The sequence below is a fragment of the Ahaetulla prasina genome, chromosome 4 (genome assembly GCF_028640845.1).
Source record: "Ahaetulla prasina isolate Xishuangbanna chromosome 4, ASM2864084v1, whole genome shotgun sequence".
Lineage (NCBI taxonomy): Eukaryota > Metazoa > Chordata > Lepidosauria > Squamata > Colubridae > Ahaetulla > Ahaetulla prasina.
In genome coordinates, this window is record NC_080542.1 from 141,780,538 (window position 1) to 141,800,006 (window position 19,469).

At 43.2% G+C, this 19,469-nt stretch overlaps 1 protein-coding gene across 14 annotated transcripts in view; it reads left to right on the forward strand.

Moving 5' to 3' along the window:
• Window positions 1–19,469, forward strand: part of XYLB (xylulokinase) — a 201,322-nt gene that overhangs the window by 86,734 nt on the left and 95,119 nt on the right. The window contains exon 16 of one of the 14 annotated variants that reach the window (XM_058184409.1): window positions 3,200–3,549. The exons of the other annotated variants lie outside the window; for them this stretch is intronic. Within the exon in view, the coding sequence (XP_058040392.1) occupies window positions 3,200–3,246 (47 nt within the window). The 3' untranslated portion in view covers window positions 3,247–3,549. Of the gene's footprint in view, window positions 1–3,199; window positions 3,550–19,469 lie in introns of those variants that run through there. 14 annotated transcript variants of the gene reach the window in all.

The following is a 19,469-nucleotide window of genomic DNA, read 5'->3' on the forward strand; positions in this document are numbered from 1 at the left end:
AATTGGGATGATCCAAGCGAGGGAGAGGAGGCACGTCTTGTCGAGTCTGTTTGGGATGAGTTTGACCCTGTGGCTCCCGAGGACGTGGACAGGTTGTTGGGGAGGCTTCACGCCACGACATGTTTACTGGACCCGTGCCCTTCCTGGATGGTACTGGCCACTCAGGAGGTGACACGAGGCTGGCTTCAGAGGATTATCAATGCTTCTCTGTTGGAAGGGGTTTTCCCTGCCGCCTTGAAAGAGGCGGTGGTGAGACCCCTCCTCAAGAAGCCCTCCCTGGACCCAGCTATTTTGGGTAATTATCGTCCAGTCTCCAACCTTCGCTTTGTGGCGAAGGTTGTAGAGAGTGCTGTGGCGCGACAGCTACCCCAATACCTGGATGAAGATGTCTATCTAGACCCGTTCCAGTCCGGCTTCTGACCCGGATACAGCACGGAGACAGCTTTGGTCGCATTGGTGGATGATCTCTGGAGGGCCAGGGACAGGGGGTACTCCTCTGCCCTGGTCCTATTAGACCTCTCAGCGGCTTTTGATACCATCGACCATGGTATCTTGCTGCGCCGGTTGGGGGGATTGGGAGTGGGAGGCACCGTGTACCGGTGGTTCTCCTCCTATCTCTCTGACCGGTCGCAGACGGTGTTGACAGGGGGGCAGAGGTCGACCGCGAGGTGCCTCACCTGTGGGGTACCGCAGGGGTCGATTCTCTCGCCCCTGCTGTTCAACATCTACATGAAGCCGTTGGGTGAGATCATCAGTGGCTTCGGGGTGAGATACCAGCAGTACGCTGATGACACTCAGCTGTACTTTTCCACCCCGGGCCACCCCAATGAAGTTGTTGAAGTGCTGTCCCGGTGTTTGGAAGCCGTACGGGTCTGGATGGGGAGAAACAGGCTCAAGCTTAATCCCTCCAAGACGGAGTGGCTGTGGATGCCGGCATCCCGATTCAGTCAGCTGCAGCCGCGGCTGACTGTTGGAGGCGAGTTACTGGCCCCAAAGGATAGGGTGCGCAACTTAGGCGTCCTCCTGGATGATCGGCTGTCGTTTGAAGATCATTTGACGGCCGTCTCCAGGAGGGCCTTCCACCAGGTTCGCCTGGTTCGGCAGTTGCGCCCCTTTCTTGATCGAGATGCCTTGTGCACAGTCACTCATGCGCTCGTTACCTCTCGCTTGGATTATTGTAATGCTCTCTACATGGGGCTCCCCTTGAAGTGCACTCGGAGGCTTCAGCTAGTCCAGAATGCAGCTGCGCGGGTGATAGAGGGAGCTACGCGTAGCTCCCACGTAACACCGCTCCTGCGCAGACTGCACTGGCTACCTGTGGCCTTTCGGGTGCACTTTAAAGTGTTGGTTATGACCTTTAAAGCGCTCCATGGCTTAGGGCCTGGGTACTTACGGGACCGCCTGCTGTTACCACATGCCTCCCACCGACCCGTGCGCTCTCACAGAGGGACTTCTCAGGTGCCGTCCGCCAAACAATGTCGGCTGGCAGCCCCCAGGGGAAGGGCCTTCTCTGTGGGGGCTCCCACACTCTGGGATGGGGTTCCCCCGGGTTTTCGCCAAATACCTGACCTTCGGACTTTCCGTCGTGAACTGAAGACACATCTTTTCATTCGCGCGGGGCTGGCTTGAATTGAATTTTATTAATTTTAAATTTTAAATTTTTATTAATTAATTTTAAATGGGGTTTTTTAGTCTAGTATATTTTAACCTATCAGGCTAATTTTAAAATAAGTTTTTTAATCTGCTTTTTAAATTGTACATTGTATTATCTGTTTTATTTTTGCCTGTACACCGCCCTGAGTCCTTCGGGAGAAGGGCGGTATAAAAATCAAATAAATAATAATAATAATAATAATAATAATAATAATGTACAATAAAAGAAAAGATACCTTCATCAAGAATCATAAGGTACAACACTTAATGATATCATAGGCTACAAATAAGCAATCAGGAAACATGCCGGTTGCCAAGAACTTGAATCGTGGGGATGCTGCAACAGTCAGCATCCCCACGAATGACCATTGAATGACCATTGAAAAATGACCATTGAATGACCATTGAAAAATGGTCATTAGTCACCTCAAGAGGGCCGTGAAAATATTTGCAGATCCCTCGCATTCTGGACATAAACTGTTTCAACTCCTACCCTCAAAACGACGCTATAGAGCACTGCACACCAGAACAACTAGACACAAGAACAGTTTTTCCCCGAAGGCCATCACTCTGCTAAACAAATAATTCCCTCAACACTGTCAAACTATTTACTAAATCTGCACTACTATTAATCTTCTCATCATTCCCATCACCAATCTCTTTCCACTTATGACTGTATGACTGTAACTTTGTTGCTGGCAATCCTTATGATTTATATTGATATATTGACCATCAATTGTGTTGTAAATGTTGTACCTTGATGAACGTATCTTTTCTTTTATGTACACTGAGAGCATATGCACCAAGACAAATTCCTTGTGTGTCCAATCACACTTGGCCAATAAAATTCTATTCTATTCTATTCAATGCTGTTGTAATTTTGAACATCATTAAATGAACAGTTGTAAGTCAAGGACTATCAGTAGTGTTTTCATGGCACTTTTTAAAATATGAGACAAGATTTTGTACTGCAGAGGAAAATCTGTAGCCAAATACAGGTAATCCTTGACTTAAGCAATTGGTCAAAGTTACATAGGATCTTTAAAAAGGTACATATGACTTGAATTTGGTTCCGAAGATGGGGTACACCTGCAGTCCATGATGTTGTAAAATGTTGTAAAATTGAGTCAGTCACCTGGGTGCCTCGACTTAGTGACCATCATGATATACAACCGAAATTTGAGGCTCCATTATGGCCATAAATTGAGAACTGCCTGTAACTAAGTGCCTCTGATTTAATTGTGTGGAACATCTAAGTTCAGCTACGCAGCTCAGAGAGTTACAAGAACTACTTTGTCCTTTTGTGGTTATTTTGTTCTGGGAATGTGAGCAGTAAAATTTACATTGGGAAATACAGGTATCCTCAACTTATAGTCACTATTGAGTCCGAAATTTTTGTTGCTAAGCAGAATAGTTGTTAAGTGAATTCTGCCCCATTTTACAACCATTCTTGCCATAATTGTCAAGCGAATCATTGCAATTGTAAATTTAATAACATGGTTGTTTAAGTGACTCTGGCTTACCCATTGACTTTGCTTGTCAAAAGGTTACAAAAAGGGATCACATGATCCTGGGACACTGCCACTGTCATAAACATGAGCCAGTTGCCAAGTGCCCGAATTTTGATCACATGACCATAGAGAGGCCAAAATGGTTGTAAGTATGAAAAACAATCATAACTCACTTTTTTCAGTGCCATTGTAACTTTGAGCAGTCACTAAACAAATTGTTGTAAATTGAGGACTACCGGTGTGCTGAAAAACGGTTTCTTCTCAATCTGAGGGCTTCATTTCCCTCCATCACTGACTGATTTCTGTTTTGTGTAACGGTAGTTCAGCGATTTGAATCCCTGGTGCCGCGTAACAGGGTGAGCTCCCATTATTTGTCCCAGCTTCTGCCAACCTAGCAGTTCGAAAACATGTAAAAAATGCAAGTAGAAAAAATAGGGACCACCTTTGGTGGGAAGGTAACAGCATTCCATGCGCCTTTGGCATTGAGTCATGCCAGCCACATGACCACGGAGACGTCTTTGGACAGCGCTGGCTCTTCGGCTTTGAAACGGAGATGAGCACCGCCCCCTAGAGTTGGCAACGACTAGCACGTATGTGCGAGGGGAACCTTTACTTTTAAAAAGAGGGCACTAGAGAAACCACAGGACACAACACAACCGTACATCCTCTAGAGCAGCAGCCCCCAACCGACTTGGCAGCCCGGCTTGTGGGGTGGGGTGGGGGAGAGGGCCATGTGAACGGGAGGTTGGCACACATGTGCGTTGTGTTATTGGAGCTGTGCTCCTGCATGCAGGCTAGTCCTCCTCTTGTGGCCTGGTTTCAAATGGGCCTTTGCCCGATAGTGAGCCGTGGCCCAGGGTTTGGGGATCCGTGCTCTAAATCATAGTTCCCCATTTTAGACTTTGTGGATCGGCTTGCACAAAAGGAGCACGTGTGTGCGTGCTTTCCCACCATTTGCGCAAGTGGGGGTGCGCATGTGCTCACCCGTCACTTTCACGGCCTGGTTCCGAACAGCCCAAAGGATTGGGGACCCTTCCTCTAGAATTCTGGGAGTTGGAAGTCCACAGTAAGCTTGCCAAGGTTGGACATCCGTGTTGTAAAGCAGTGCTTTTAAAACCTGGCAGATTTAAAATGTGTGGACTTCAGAATTCCCCAGCCAATAGCCCCAGTCAGCTCTTTGCCCAGTGATACTTGTTAAGCTTCTTTCAGTGGTGTGTGTCTTTCAGTTCAAATAAAAGAATTGTAAATTCCTAATTTTAAACATGCATTTTTTTTTCAATTGTCTCTCTCAATCACAGCAAGTTATAGCAACAAAACAAACATTCCAAGTCAACCATTGCACAGATACTGGAGCCGTTCCATCCTTGTATGGAAACAAGGGTTATATATGTTTCTAGTTATCTCATATCTGCCCTTTCTTGGAAAGAAAACTGAGCCTTAGTATCAAGACTATGTGGGCTGGGAATTTTGGTGGCTGTAGTCCTCGTGCTTCTGGATTGGAGAAAGCTGCAGTGACTGCTTATGTGGGTTGTCCATCCAGCCTTGCAGCTTTCCCCTTATAACAGCTAAGAGCCTTGTAGCTAAATGTGGTGCCTCCAGCATTTAGCGGAAAGGATAATTGGCAGAATATTCCTTGATGGCTCCCATCAAGAAAGTATTTGAATTTAAAAAAAAAAAGAGAGAGAGAGAAAGAGAGAGAGCAATTATCTTGGTGGAATGCAATTTTTTTTCAAATGGCCTCATTTATTTTAGTGCCAGTCTTTGTGCACTTTTTTTCCTTGCAGAACTCTAATATCTATTAATTAATTGCATGAAATAATGCCAATAAATCTAACAAGGCTTGTCTAAAGCTTGGCTGCACAGGAGAAGCTTAGTGTTTGTTGCAAAGCGAGGGAGAGATTGACTGAGATATTAAGAAAGCAAGTAGTACTGTAGTAGGTACTTAATGAAATGTTTTCTAACACCACTTTAAAATTGTTTTTAATTTTGGCCTGGACTTTAATTTGAATGAAATCGTTACTATTGTTAAATTACTTAAACTCTAAATTAGGGAATGCAAATGAAGTGAACCTGAAATGCAATGTGGATATTGTTTTTATTGACAATCTGTAGAGCAGTAGCACGGAACAAATTCCAATTAGATTTGATCTGTTTAATGCGGTGCAAGTGCCTGACTTGTCAGCAAGCACAATATCTTCCATTAAATGTTCTACCCAGGGAGAAATTAGTCCTGTTGTGGTAGAAATCTTTTTGCTTTTATCTCAGTTTTAATTCTCCATAGATTATGGATACTGGAATGTTGACGCTTCTGGGAACAGCAAAATCACAGCAATAAAAATATGCTGCGAAGGTGCAGCGGTCAAAATTATGTTGCATTACAGATCCATCACAAAACATAATGGGTGTGTTGGCATGACATCACACTAAACTGGATTATAGTTTAACTATTAAATAAACCACTCAGGTAAGTAGCACAGTGGCCTAGAGGTGAAGACACACGCCTCCCACTCGGAAGGTTGAGAGTTCAATCCTAGGTAGCGGCAGATGTTTCTCTCCTAGGGTGCTAAGAGAAAATATCTGCTGCGAACTCTGCATAGGCATCAGGAAGGGCATCCGACCAGTAAACGCTCAGCTTCATTGAGTTGCCCTGACTCCACCCCGAATAAAGGGGTAAAATGGTTGTTTTAAAAAAAAATTAAGCATCCATTGCAGACTATTGGCTCAGTTAATGACCATAGTATTCACATATCAGCTACTATAAAATATGGTATAAAATTGAATAAGTCACATGATAACCCCTTGATGATTGGCACCTGTAATTCCAGGCTCATTTTTTTTATTTTGTCATAACAATATATACAGGAACATATATTGAAAGGAAACAATAGGACAGGAACGGTAGGCACTTTTGTGCACTTATGCACGCCCCTTGTAGTCCTCTTAGGAATGGGGTGAGGTCAATGGTAGACAGTTTTTGGTTAAAGCTTTTAGGAGTTGGAGAGGAGACCACAGAGTCAGGTAGCGTATTCCAAGCATTAACAACTCTGTTACTGAAGTCATATTTTCTGCAATCAAGATTGAAGTGGTTGACATTAAGTTTGAATCTATTGTTTGCTCATTTATTTATTTATTTATTTATTTATTCATTTATTGTTATAAATTGAGGAGTACTTGTAGCTATGGGGTGGGATGGGATATTTTCTTGTTGCTTCATACTTCTGAGGTTAGATGCTTAAAATGGATGCTTATTGCAGAGAAAAAAATACAGATGAATTGTTCTGTTCTACAGCGGTGATAGGATTGGCTCTTTGGCCAGATATAGCTTATATGCTACTGTACCTAGTATCTCTTCTGCTTTGCAGAGTTTTCTCTCTCCTGTTACTTGGTCAATGCTAGGCAGCATTTTTCTGTTTCTGTATAAATAACTTAAGAGATCTGGTCCATAAGAAATGAGAAGATTCCTGGAGAAACTCTAAATTTGTATTTTCAAGCAACCAAATCATTCAAATGATCTAAGTCAGGGGTAGTCAACCTTTTTATACCTACTGCCCACTTGTTGTGTCTTGCCCGCCCTCAGAGCAGCCGGGGCCTTCTTACCTGCTCCCGAACACTGAGGAATGTATGCCTCCCGGCCCAAGTCCTGGCTCCATGCCCACACAAACTGCAGAAGAAGGAGCATCTCCCTGCCCCAGCCCTGACTCCATGCCCAGGCAAACGGAGCAGCTAGACCCCTCCCCCTCCTCCACAGCAGGTGAGCCTGAGGAGGGTTTACTCCCAACAACAGCTGATTGGAGTGACCCTCGCATCAGAAGATTGGAGAGGCGGAGGCAACAGAAGGAAGGGAGGGGCAGGCCTTAATGAGTGCTGAGTCATGGAGCCACACCCCATGGCCTATATAAAGGATCTACTTTCTGGCAGTCTCTGAGTCAGGCAAAAGTCGAACTTATCTTGCTGAAGTCACTTACTGGTCTCCTGCCTGCTCTGAGGACTTTGCTAGGACTTTGGGCAGAGCTGCAGAGGCAAGCCTGATTCGGATTTCCCTGACCCAGCTGTCAGCGGAGGAGTGGGACACGACACCACTTTTGTATCTCTGTTAGTAGTCAAATGTTCTAACCGCCCACCGGTTCCACAGTAATGCTCGTGTATCGTCGTCTGCACATGCCTCTCGCGCATCATGGATTGGGTTTGGGGTGGGCACTCGCTACCAGCTCTGCTTGTCTGTTACAGCTGGGTGATGTGGGGAGAGATGCACGAGCTATTCTGGGACGAGGCTCTTTTGTTTGCGGCCGCACTACAGCGCCATTTAGTTTCACTTACGTAGCGTGAACTAAACTTATGCGCGGGCGATACAAATAGTATATTTTCAGAAATTTAAATTGTCACGGGGAATTTTATGAAAACCTAATGAAAATGTTTTTAAATAATGCTATGAATTTTTTTTTAAAAAGTCAATTAAATAATAAAAAAAAGGAAAGTGCTTCAGTATCGGACAAAACCCCTACCGCCCACCATGAAAGCTGGAACAATGACTAGTGGGCGGTAGGGACCAGGTTGACTACCACTGATCTAAATGAATCTTCTGTATTAGGAAAGATAAAGGAGCATTGCTTGGTATAATTATTGAATGTGTTTTCCAACATTTAACAACACCTATCATTTCAATGAATTATAAACAGCCCAAGTTTTCTCTTCAACTATGTGTTCTCAAACTGCCTTCTTTGAAAAGGAGTCACTGCTACCCTGTTTCCCCGAAAATAAGACCTTGTCTTATATATTTTTTTTGCCACCAAAAAAAGCATCAGGTCTTATTTTCGGGGGATGCCATCTACTGACTCACCCCACTTGCGTGTGTCAGAGGCCTTCAGGAACTTCTGCTGCCGGCAAAGCTTTCCTAAAGGCCTCTGCAGCCAATAACAGAGCTCTGATTCGGAACTTCGTTATCAGCTACAGAGGCCTTTAGGAAAGCCTTGCCAGCTTTGCTGGCTGCAGAAGAAATGGGCTGGCAAGGCAGGTGTCGGCAGGTGTGCTACAACTGTCAAAAAGTAAATACTAGGGCATAGGGGTAAAATGCTCCCGGATCGGACCGGATCGCACGATCCGGTAGCAATCGTGGCTGGTAGTTCGGTGATCCGGTAGCGATGGCGGAGCAAAGCTCCGCCCACCCGCCCGGGTGTCATTACTTCCTGGTTTTAACCATGAAATAATGTGTTTTTTACCTTCTGCGCATGCACAAGTTTTGCTCATGCGCAGGTCTGCACACGCATGTGACACACGTGCGCGAGGTGCCTGCACTTCCGAACCAGTAAGGAAGGTAAGTAGATTTCACCCTTGGTAAGGCAGCTCCAACCACCCCATCCCCACCCTAGCTTAATTTTTACCCATGCACCCTGGAGTGGGCGGGATCTTCATTAGGGCTTATTTTGGGCGCACGTGTAAAAAGCAAGCTAGGACTTACTCTCAAGTAGATCCTATTTTCGGGGAAACAGGGTAGTCGTTGCTGGGGGCAATGCCCATTTCCGTTTCAAGGTCATTGAGCCAGCGTGATATGAAGACATTTCCACAATTGGAAGCATGACATCATGGAGCATTGTTACCTTCCCACCAAAGAGGTACATATTTAGCTACTCACATTTGCAAGCTTTCAAACTGCTAGGTGGGCAGGAGCTGGGATAAGGAACGGGAATTCACAAGTGCTGGGGTCTCAAACTTGGGCTTCCAGCTTTCCAGCCGACAAACGCATCGTCTTAACTGCAGAGCCAATGTGCCTTGCAATCTTTGAAGAATCTGATTTTATTCTGCAAATTTCTGCAAGCTAGAGATAGCCTTGGGAAAAACTGTTCTTGTGTCTAGTTGTTCTGGTGTGCAGTGCTCTATAGCGTCGTTTTGAGGGTAGGAGTTGAAACAGTTTATGTCCAGGATGCGAGGGAAGTATACAGGTCCTCAATGGAAGGCAGGTTGGTAGCAATTATTTTTTCTGCAGTTCTAATTATCCTCTGAAGTCTGTGTCTTTCTTGTTGGGTTGCAGAACCGAACCAGACAGTTATAGAGGTGCAAATGACAGACTCAATAATTCCTCTGTAGAATTGGATCAGCAGCTCCTTGGGCAGTTTGAGGTTACTGAGTTGGCAGAAAGAACATTCTTTGTTGTCCTTTGTTAATGATGTTTTTGATGTTAGCTGTCCATTTGAGATCTTGCGATATGATAGAACCCAGAAATTTGAAGGTTTCTACTGTTGATACTGTGTTGTCAAGTATTGTGAGAGGTGGAAGTATGGAAGGGTTTTTCCTAAAGTCTACCACCATTTCTACGGTTTTGAGTGTGTTCAGTTCCAGATTGTTTTGGTTGCACCACAAGGCTAGTCGTTGACCTCTCGTCTATATATGGATTCGTCATTGTCTCGAATGAGACCAATCACTGTTGTGTCATCTGCGAACTTCAGTAGCTTAACAAATGGATCATTGGAGATGCAGTCATTGGTATACAGAGAAGAGAAGTGGGAGAGCACACAGCCTTGGGGGCCCTGTGCTAATTGTACAGGTATTTGATGTGATCTTGCTTAGCTTCACCTGCTGCTTCCTGTTTGTTAGGAAGCTTGTGATCCACTTACAAGTCTGTTCCGGTACCTGTAGCTGGTTTAGCTTAGTTAGAAGAATGTCTGGAAGAAAATGCCAGATTTTGGCAAACATTGTCATAAATTGTGGTCATGTGCCTGTAGGACATTGCCAGAGCCTGTGAATGAGGGTGATTGCTTTGTGCAGGGGTCTAACCCCATCTGTGGATTGGCACCGGGTTGCAGCATGCCAGAAACCAGGCCCTCTCCGGTCCGCGGAAGAACCCTTCTCCATGGAACCGGTTCTGGTACCCAAAAGGTTGGGGGCCGCTAGTTTAGTGTACCAAATGCAGTCATGTGACTGCAGAGGACGGCTGTCATAACTTCAGAAACTGGACGTAAGTACCTTTTTCTGGTTCCATAGTAACTTTGAATGGTTGCTCAGTTACTAGTCATAAATCAAGGATTATCTGTACACGGTATTTATAAACCATCTTAAGTAAAACGGGGAAGGAAAACTAACCACATGAAGGAAAGGAAAAGAATGCATGTATCCCACATTCTGAGAGAGAGAGAGAGAGAGATGGAAGAGTTTAATTAAACACCTAAAAGAAATGGATTCAGTATGAATAACAAGTGAAAACTGAGAATATGTTGATATATTGTGACATTTTCCATTGTTTAATTATCTTCATTTTGTTCCATTATATTGTGCAGTATTTAGTCAGTTAATTAGCTAGCTACCCAGGCTAATTTATGGAAATAATTTTAATACCGTTAGTATGAATACAGAGACTGATAACAAGAAGAATTTTAGTAGCATTTCCAGGAGGTACCCTTATTAGTCTTCTCTAGCAAAACCAACAAAATGTCTTGAGGCTCCTTAAGAAACGAACACATTTATAATTGGATAACCTTTTATAGTTCTCTTTATTGTCAGGGAGAACTGAGAATTTGCCTGCAACATCCTGGGACTTAGCTTTTTTATTTGCACTTAAATCTAATTCATGCAGATTTCGTTAATACAGTTAAAGATCGATATGATTAACGAGCATGGATTTCCTGATTTCCAACCATATCTGATTCCTCTGGTAGCTGAATTATCATGTTTTGGGCATGAATAAATTCATCCTTGCTATCCAGCAAGATCCCAGAATATTGATTTAGCAAAAAGGATGTGATCCACTTACAAGCCTGTTCCGGTACCTGTAGCTGGTTTAGCTTAGTTAGAAGAATGTCTGGAATGATGGTATTGAATGCTGAACTAAAGTCTACAAAAGGACCCTTGCATAGGTCTTTGGAGACTCAAGATGTTGTAGGATGTAGTGCAGAGCCATATTAACAGCATCATCTGTTGGTCTATTTGCTCGGTATGCAAATTGCAAGGGGTCTAACAGCGGATTCGTGATGGTTTTCAGGTAGGAAAGCACAAGCCTTTCAAAGGTTTTCATGACTACAGATGTTAGAGCAACTGGTCTGTAGTCATTCAGTTCCTTGATGGTGGGCTTCTTCGGCACTGGGATGATGGTAGAGCGTTTGAAGCAAGAAGGAACATAGCACATCTCTAGTGATTTATTGAAAATATGGGTGAAGATGGGGGCCAATTGGTCAGCACAGACTTTTAAGCAAGAAGGAGTTATCTTGTCTGGGCCTGGCGCTTTTCCTGGCTTTTGTCTGTGAAATAGGTCCTGCACTTCCTTTTCTGTGATCACTAGGGTTGTGAACCCAATGAAATGGGGTCAGTTGTAGGAGGCTTGGCTGTTGTTGGTGTGTCTGAGATGGGGTTGTGGAGATAGGTGGCTGTAGTTCCTTTCAAACCTGCAGTAAAACTCATTCAGGTCATCTGCCAGTTGTTGATTACCTTCAGCCTGGGAAGGAGGTTTCATGGCAATGTGATATTTTAAGAGTTTTCCACATGTTTGCTGGTTCATTTGCTGAAAATTGATTCTTTAGCTTTTCAGAGTAGCTTCTTTTTGCTGCTCTTATCTCCCTTGTTAGTGCATTTCTGGCCTGATTGTACATTTTAATGTTATATTTATTAATTTTAAACGGGGTTTTAGTATGGTAAATTTTAATCACTGGGCTAATTTAAATAAGTTTTTTAAATCGTATTTTAAACTTGTATATTGTATTGTCGGTTTTATTATGCCTGTACACCCCTGAGTCCTTCGGGAGAAGGCGTATAAAATCAAATAAAATAAATAAATAAAATAATAAACTTCTGTTGCCGGTAAAAGTTTTGGCCTCTGAGCCACATAACAGAGCTCTGGTTCGAACTTTGTTATCAGCTACAGAGGCCTTTAGAGCCTGCCAGCTTTGCTGGCTGCAGAAGAAATGGGCTAACAAAACAGGTGTCGCAGGTGTGCTACAACTGTCAAAAAGTAAATACTAGGGCATAGGGGTAAAATGCTCCGGATGGGATTGGATCACACGATCCGGTTGATCGTGGCTGTAGTTCGGTGATCCAGAGCGATGGCGGAGCAGCTCCCACGCCAGGTGTCATTACTTCCTGGTTTTAACCATGAAATAATGTGTTTTTATCTTCTGCGCATGCACAAGTTTTGCTCATGCATGAGTCTGCACACGCATGTGACAGTCAACATGGTGCCTGCACTTCCGAACCAGTAAGGAAGGTAAGTAGATTTCACCCTTGGTAAGGCAGCTCCAAACATTATCCCCACCCTAGCTTAATTTTTACCCATGCACCCTGGAGTGATCTTCATTAAGGCTTATTTTGGGCACGTAAAAGCAAGCTAGACTTACTTTCAGGTAGATCCTATTTTCGGGATGCCATCTACTGACTCACCCCACTTGCGTGTGTCAGAGGCCTTCAGGAACTTCTGCTGCCGGCAAAGCTTTCCTAAAGGCCTCTGCAGCCAATAACAGAGCTCTGATTCGAACTTCGTTATCAGCTACAGAGGCCTTTAGAAAGCCTTGCCAGCTTTGCTGGCTGCAGAAGAAGGAGCATCTCCTGCCCCAGCCCTGACTCCATGCCCACAAACTGCAGAAGAAGGAGCATCTCCTGCCCCAGCCCTGACTCCATGCCCACAAACTGCAGAAGAAATGGGCTGGCAAGGCAGGTGTCGGCAGGTGTGCTACAACTGTCAAAAGTAAATACTAGGGCATAGGGGTAAAATGCTCCCGGATCGGACCGGATCGTGCGATCTGGTAGCAATCGTAACCAGTAGTTCGGTGATCCGGTAGCGATGGCGGAGCAAAGCTCCGCCCACCCGCCGGTGTCATTACTTCCTGGTTTTAACCATGAAATAATGTGTTTTACCTTCTGCGCATGCACAAGTTTTGCTCATGCGCAGGTCTGCACACGCATGTGACAGTCAACATGGTGCCTGCACTTCCTTTTCTGTGATCACTAGGGGTTGTGAACCCAATGAAATGGGGTCAGTTGTAGGAGGCTTGGCTGTTGTTGCTGTGTCTGAGATGGGGGTTGTGGAGATAGGTGGCTGTAGTTTCCTTTCAAACCTGCAGTAAAACTCATTCAGGTCATCTGCCAGTTGTTGATTACCTTCAGCCTGGGAAGGAGGTTTGCCATAGCCGGTGATATTTTTAAGAGTTTTCCACATGTTTGCTGGTTCATTTGCTGAAAATTGATTCTTTAGCTTTTCAGAGTAGCTTCTTTTTGCTGCTCTTATCTCCCTTGTTAGTGCATTTCTGGCCTGATTGTACATTTTAATGTTATATTTATTAATTTTAAACGGGGTTTTAGTATGGTAAATTTTAATCACTGGGCTAATTTAAATAAGTTTTTTAAATCGTATTTTAAACTTGTATATTGTATTGTCGGTTTTATTATGCCTGTACACCGCCCTGAGTCCTTCGGGAGAAGGGCGGTATAAAAATCAAATAAAATAAATAAAATAAAATAATAAACTTCTGCTGCCGGCAAAGCTTTCCTAAAGGCCTCTGCAGCCAATAACAGAGCTCTGGTTCGGAACTTTGTTATCAGCTACAGAGGCCTTTAGGAAAGCCTTGCCAGCTTTGCTGGCTGCAGAAGAAATGGGCTGGCAAGGCAGGTGTCGGCAGGTGTGCTACAACTGTCAAAAAGTAAATACTAGGGCATAGGGGTAAAATGCTCCCGGATCGGACTGGATCACACGATCCGGTAGCGATCGTGGCTGGTAGTTCGGTGATCCAGTAGCGATGGCGGAGCAAAGCTCCGCCCACCCGCCCGGGTGTCATTACTTCCTGGTTTTAACCATGAAATAATGTGTTTTTTATCTTCTGCGCATGCACAAGTTTTGCTCATGCGCAGGTCTGCACACGCATGTGACACACGTGCGCATGGTGCCTGCACTTCCGAACCAGTAAGGAAGGTAAGTAGATTTCACCCTTGGTAAGGCAGCTCCAAACACCCCATCCCCACCCTAGCTTAATTTTTACCCATGCACCCTGGAGTGGGCGGGATCTTCATTAAGGCTTATTTTGGGCGCACGTGTAAAAAGCAAGCTAGGACTTACTTTCAGGTAGATCCTATTTTCGGGGAAACAGGGTAGTCATTGCTGGGGGCAATGCCCATTTCCGTTTCAAGGTCATTGAGCCAGCGTGATATGAAGACATTTCCACAATTGGAAGCATGACATCATGGAGCATTGTTACCTTCCCACCAAAGAGGTACATATTTAGCTACTCACATTTGCAAGCTTTCAAACTGCTAGGTGGGCAGGAGCTGGGATAAGGAACGGGAATTCACAAGTGCTGGGGTCTCAAACTTGGGCTTCCAGCTTTCCAGCCGACAAACACATCGTCTTAACTGCAGAGCCAATGTGCCTTGCAATCTTTGAAGAATCTGATTTTATTCTGCAAATTTCTGCAAGCTAGAGAGATAGCATTTCAACGTTCAAAGTTTTTGAATGCAAAATAATTTTCTTTGTCCCCTCAAAGTTAAAAACATTACAAAATAGATTGTCTGTATTAAAGCTGTATACTATTGACAGTTGATTAAGTACAATTATAATTATTTCTTTTCTCTAATTGGAAAAGATTCAGGAACTTGTAATAAAAATCCAGGAGGGGACTAGTTAGAATTTTGGTTGACCAATCAATTATTTGGAACTGAGTATTAAGAGCTTATATCATTTTTTAAAATTGGTGTATGTTGGGAGATAAAATAATGATTAATGGTAATACTTTATCTTTGCCATCTTGTTTGAATTAGTGATTAGGCTAAAAAAATGGCAATCAGTTAAAAATTTTAGTTACAAAGAAATTAATTTTTAAAACACAGGTACGGCTTGATTTACGACCGTAATTGAGACTGCCAATGATGGTTGTAAATTGTGACGGTCATGAAGCAGATCGTGACATGACTGATCCAATTTTACAACTTTTTTGATGTGGTTGTTAAGTGAACCCAGCTGTCATTAAGCAAACACAGTGGTCACTGAGCAAACACCACGATCTTTAAGCAAACCCGTTGTTCATTATAGGGCGATTTTGCTAGAAACTGGAAGAAAATGCCAGATTTTGGCAAACATTGTCATAAATTGTGGTCATGTGCCTGTAGGACATTGCCAGAGCCTGTGAATGAGGGGTGATTGCTTTGTGCAGGGGTCCCCAACCCCATCTGTGGATTGGCACCGGGTTGCAGCATGCCAGAAACCAGGCCGTGCAACAAGCCAAGCCCCACCCGCAGGATGCAGGCAGCACGTGAAACCAGGCCCTCTCCGGTCCGCGGAAGAACCCTTCTCCATGGAACCGGTTCTGGTACCCAAAAGGTTGGGGGCCGCTAGTTTAGTGTACCAAATGCAGTCATGTGACTGCAGAGGACGGCTGTCATAACTTCAGAAACTGGACGTAAGTACCTTTTTCTGGTTCCATAGTAACTTTGAATGGTTGCTCAGTTACTAGTCATAAATCAAGGATTATCTGTACACGGTATTTATAAACCATCTTAAGTAAAACGGGGAAGGAAAACTAACCACATGAAGGAAAGGAAAAGAATGCATGTATCCCACATTCTGAGAGAGAGAGAGAGAGAGATGGAAGAGTTTAATTAAACACCTAAAAGAAATGGATTCGAGTATGAATAACAAGTGAAAAACTGAGAATATGTTGATATATTGTGACATTTTTCCATTGTTTAATTATCTTCATTTTGTTCCATTATATTGTGCAGTATTTAGTCAGTTAATTAGCTAGCTACCCGGGCTAATTTATGGAAATAATTTTAATACCGTTAGTATGAATACAGAGACTGATAACAAGAAGAATTTTAGTAGCATTTCCAGGAGGTACCCTTATTAGTCTTCTCTAGCAAAACCAACAAAATGTCTTGAGGCTCCTTAAGAAACGAACACATTTATAATTGGATAACCTTTTATAGTTCTCTTTATTGTCAGGGAGAACTGAGAATTTGCCTGCAACATCCTGGGACTTAGCTTTTTTATTTGCACTTAAATCTAATTCATGCAGATTTCGTTAATACAGTTAAAAGATCGATATGATTAACGAGCATGGATTTCCTGATTTCCAACCATATCTGATTCCTCTGGTAGCTGAATTATCATGTTTTGGGCATGAATAAATTCATCCTTGCTATCCAGCAAGATCCCAGAATATTGATTTAGCAAAAAAAGAATGTTAGATGCACTATTACATGGCCATGGATCAGCTTGGTGGCCTGGGTTTGTTTAGAAAATTAGATAGTGGGAATAACAATATTAAATAATAAATGTTTTAGAAATGAGGTTATGCAGCTAGTTGGAATCTGTGATCAGAGTTATATATGAAGCTGACTGAGATCTGTTAGTTTGGTCTAGGAAGAGGAAAAAAACCTCTAAGGCTGTTTAACATGGTTGAGAGCTGGACATATTTATTGCATTTATTAACCAACTCTTTTAAAGAAAAAATGGTACAAAGGTTGAATGAAGGATTCTCCCTAATGGATCCTCAGAATAACAACTTCTAACTTGCTAAGAAATGGCTCCATTGCTCATAGTTTCCCCTCTTTGGAGGCAGGACTAATTTCTGGGAAGCCACCAAATAATAATAGTGCTTTACAAATGGTGTTTCTAGTCTAAGTAGATTAATTATAGGCTTTGTGCACTTAATGGAAATGTCCAGAATCGGGAAACAAAATGAGGCGTTCTGGAGTAGAAAGCACTTTAGATTTAGTTGACTTCTATAGATAATCAGAACATATGACAAAAAGGAGTCAAATCAGTTGGTTGTCATTTTGGAAAGGATTCCCCAAATAGGCCACCTTGAAACGCGATCGTGTGTGCTTAAGGATAATGCTTAAGAATTTCACGAAGTCTGTACTGTGAATCATGTTAATTCTAACTTTCAACTTAACAGTTAATCATCTGTACATATTTCAGATTTTTCAGCACAGTTCTCAGTTTAAGATAGATGGATGGGTGGGTGGATGGATGGATGGATAGGCAGGGAGGCAGGCAGAATATACACTGATCCAAATCTAATACCTTAACCACTGTGTCTGAGAAGAAGATACACAGGTACATGTACATGCATATGTATATATATAATATATGTATGTATAAAAGATATACATATACACACACATACACTCACAAGTAGAAGTGAAAGGAACACAAAGAATAAATAGATATGCACCTGATGTATTCTTCTGTTTTCTGGAAATTATTATTTCTGTGGCAAATGTTTCTAAGATATCGCTAGAAAACTCTGTTTTGAAAATCTTTGGAAAAACTTGTTTCCAATAAAATGTGTGTTGGATAAACTCTGGGCAGCTCTGTATTTCAGTTTTTGGTCATGAAAAAGGAGGTGTTTTGGTGGTTTCTTAGCAAAAGAGTGAAAGCATCTTGGGACATAGTTGATGAATAATTCGATGTGGGACAATTTGGCATATAAAAGGATATATCAATAGAAGAGAATATTTGTAGGTCAGGCTTGAACAGTGGGATCTTTTATGCTCTCTGAGTTTAGTTATTTTCTTGCTGATGTTTCATTATCCGACTAGGTAACATTATCAGTGATGAGCACTGATGATCTTACCTGGTTGGATAATGAAATATTTGCAAGAAAACAATCAAGAAAGTTGGACCATAAGAAAGGCTGAGCGCCAAAGACTTGAGGCCTTTGAACTCTGGTGCTGGAGAAGACTCCTGCGAGTCCCTTGGACTGCAAGGCGATCCAACCGGTCAGTCCTAAAGGAGATCAACCCTGACTGTTCTTTAGAAGCCCAGATCCTGAAGATGAAACTCAAATACTTTGGCCACCTAATGAGAAAGAAGGACTCACCGGAGAAGAGCCTAATGCTGGGAAAGATTGAGGGCAAAAGAAGAAGTGGACAGCAGAGAATAAGGTGGCTGGATGGAGTCACTGAAGCAGTAGGCCTGAACTTAAATGGACTCCAGAGGATTGTAGAGGACAGGAAGGCCTGGAGGAACGTTGTCCATGGGGTCACGATGGGTCGGACACAACTTCACAACTAACAACAGCAACAAAGCATCACCAGTGATGAACACTGATGATGTTACCCAGTTGGATAATGAAATGTCTGGAAGAAAACAAGCTCAGAGAATGCCAAGAAGCCCATAAGGCTGTCTCCTCAAGAGTCCCACTCGTGTTCATGATGTGGTGATGTGGAAGACTCAAGAAAAAAAATTAAAGTTCAGTCTCAAGAAGGTGACACTTTCCTGACCTCTGGACCTGAAGGTCTTGAAACTCAATAGGCTTCCTTTTGGAGTAGGGGTTGCACAAATTAACCTTTCTGTCATTTGTTGGCTACAGATCACTCCGCACCTCTGATTTGCTACCCCATATAAGTTTGCTGTGTTTGAACAGACTAGGCTAATTACATTATGTAGTCTGTCCCAATTTTACAGATTAATTTATGGCATAATGAACAGGCCCAGAGAAGGGGAAGCAGCTGAGGAAAAAGGAGGCAGAGCTGACCTTGTCACTCAAATGGAACTGGAGACTTACTGCTCTTTTCTCAGCTGGCTCTTGAGTTATGCAGAATGTCGGTGACATGTTTAATTATTTTTGACAAATGAAGAATGCCTTCATCTTTATGCCATATTGCATTATGCCAAGGGTTCTGTGACTTTGGCATGTGATAATCTTTTAGTCAAGGTGGAAAAAAATCTACTAGAAGCTCTTCACGTTCCATCTCCTCCTTAAGGGATAGTGATAGGCCCACAAAACTATACTGCCAGATATCTTTGGAGAAATATGATTTACAACAGTGGTCCCTAATCTTTCCAGCTTGGTGGCCCAACCAGGCCCATCGGGGAGGGTGGTGTGAGTGACAGGCACATGCGAGTGACAGGCACTTTGGTGCTCGCGCGTGAAGCTCCGGACACGCAAACGGAGGGCGTTCCTACACTAAGCTCACACACTAAGCTCCATTCACATGTGCTCTTGCCTGCTGCTCACGCGAATGGAGCTTCATGACTGTCCATGCTTGCCCATCTCCCACGCTCTGGTTTCGAACTGTCCGTGGCCCGGTAGTGGCCCATAGCTTGGGCTTGGAGACCCCTGATTTACAAGACAACAGTGTGACAGGTGGGGTCTTCTTTAAGAAAAAGGTGTGATCTGAATGACCAGAATGAACATTAAACTTGTGGTTGACGGCATTTTTTTTTTCCATTTAAATGCAGGATGGTCCCATGATTTTCTAAGAAATTAACTTTTCCTGGCTGTTTCCAACAGAAGTAGAAAAATAATTGAAGTGGTGAATGAACTTCAGTAATAAGTCCATATTTACTTAACCTAAACAGATAAACAGAAAGACCACAGGCAGACCAAA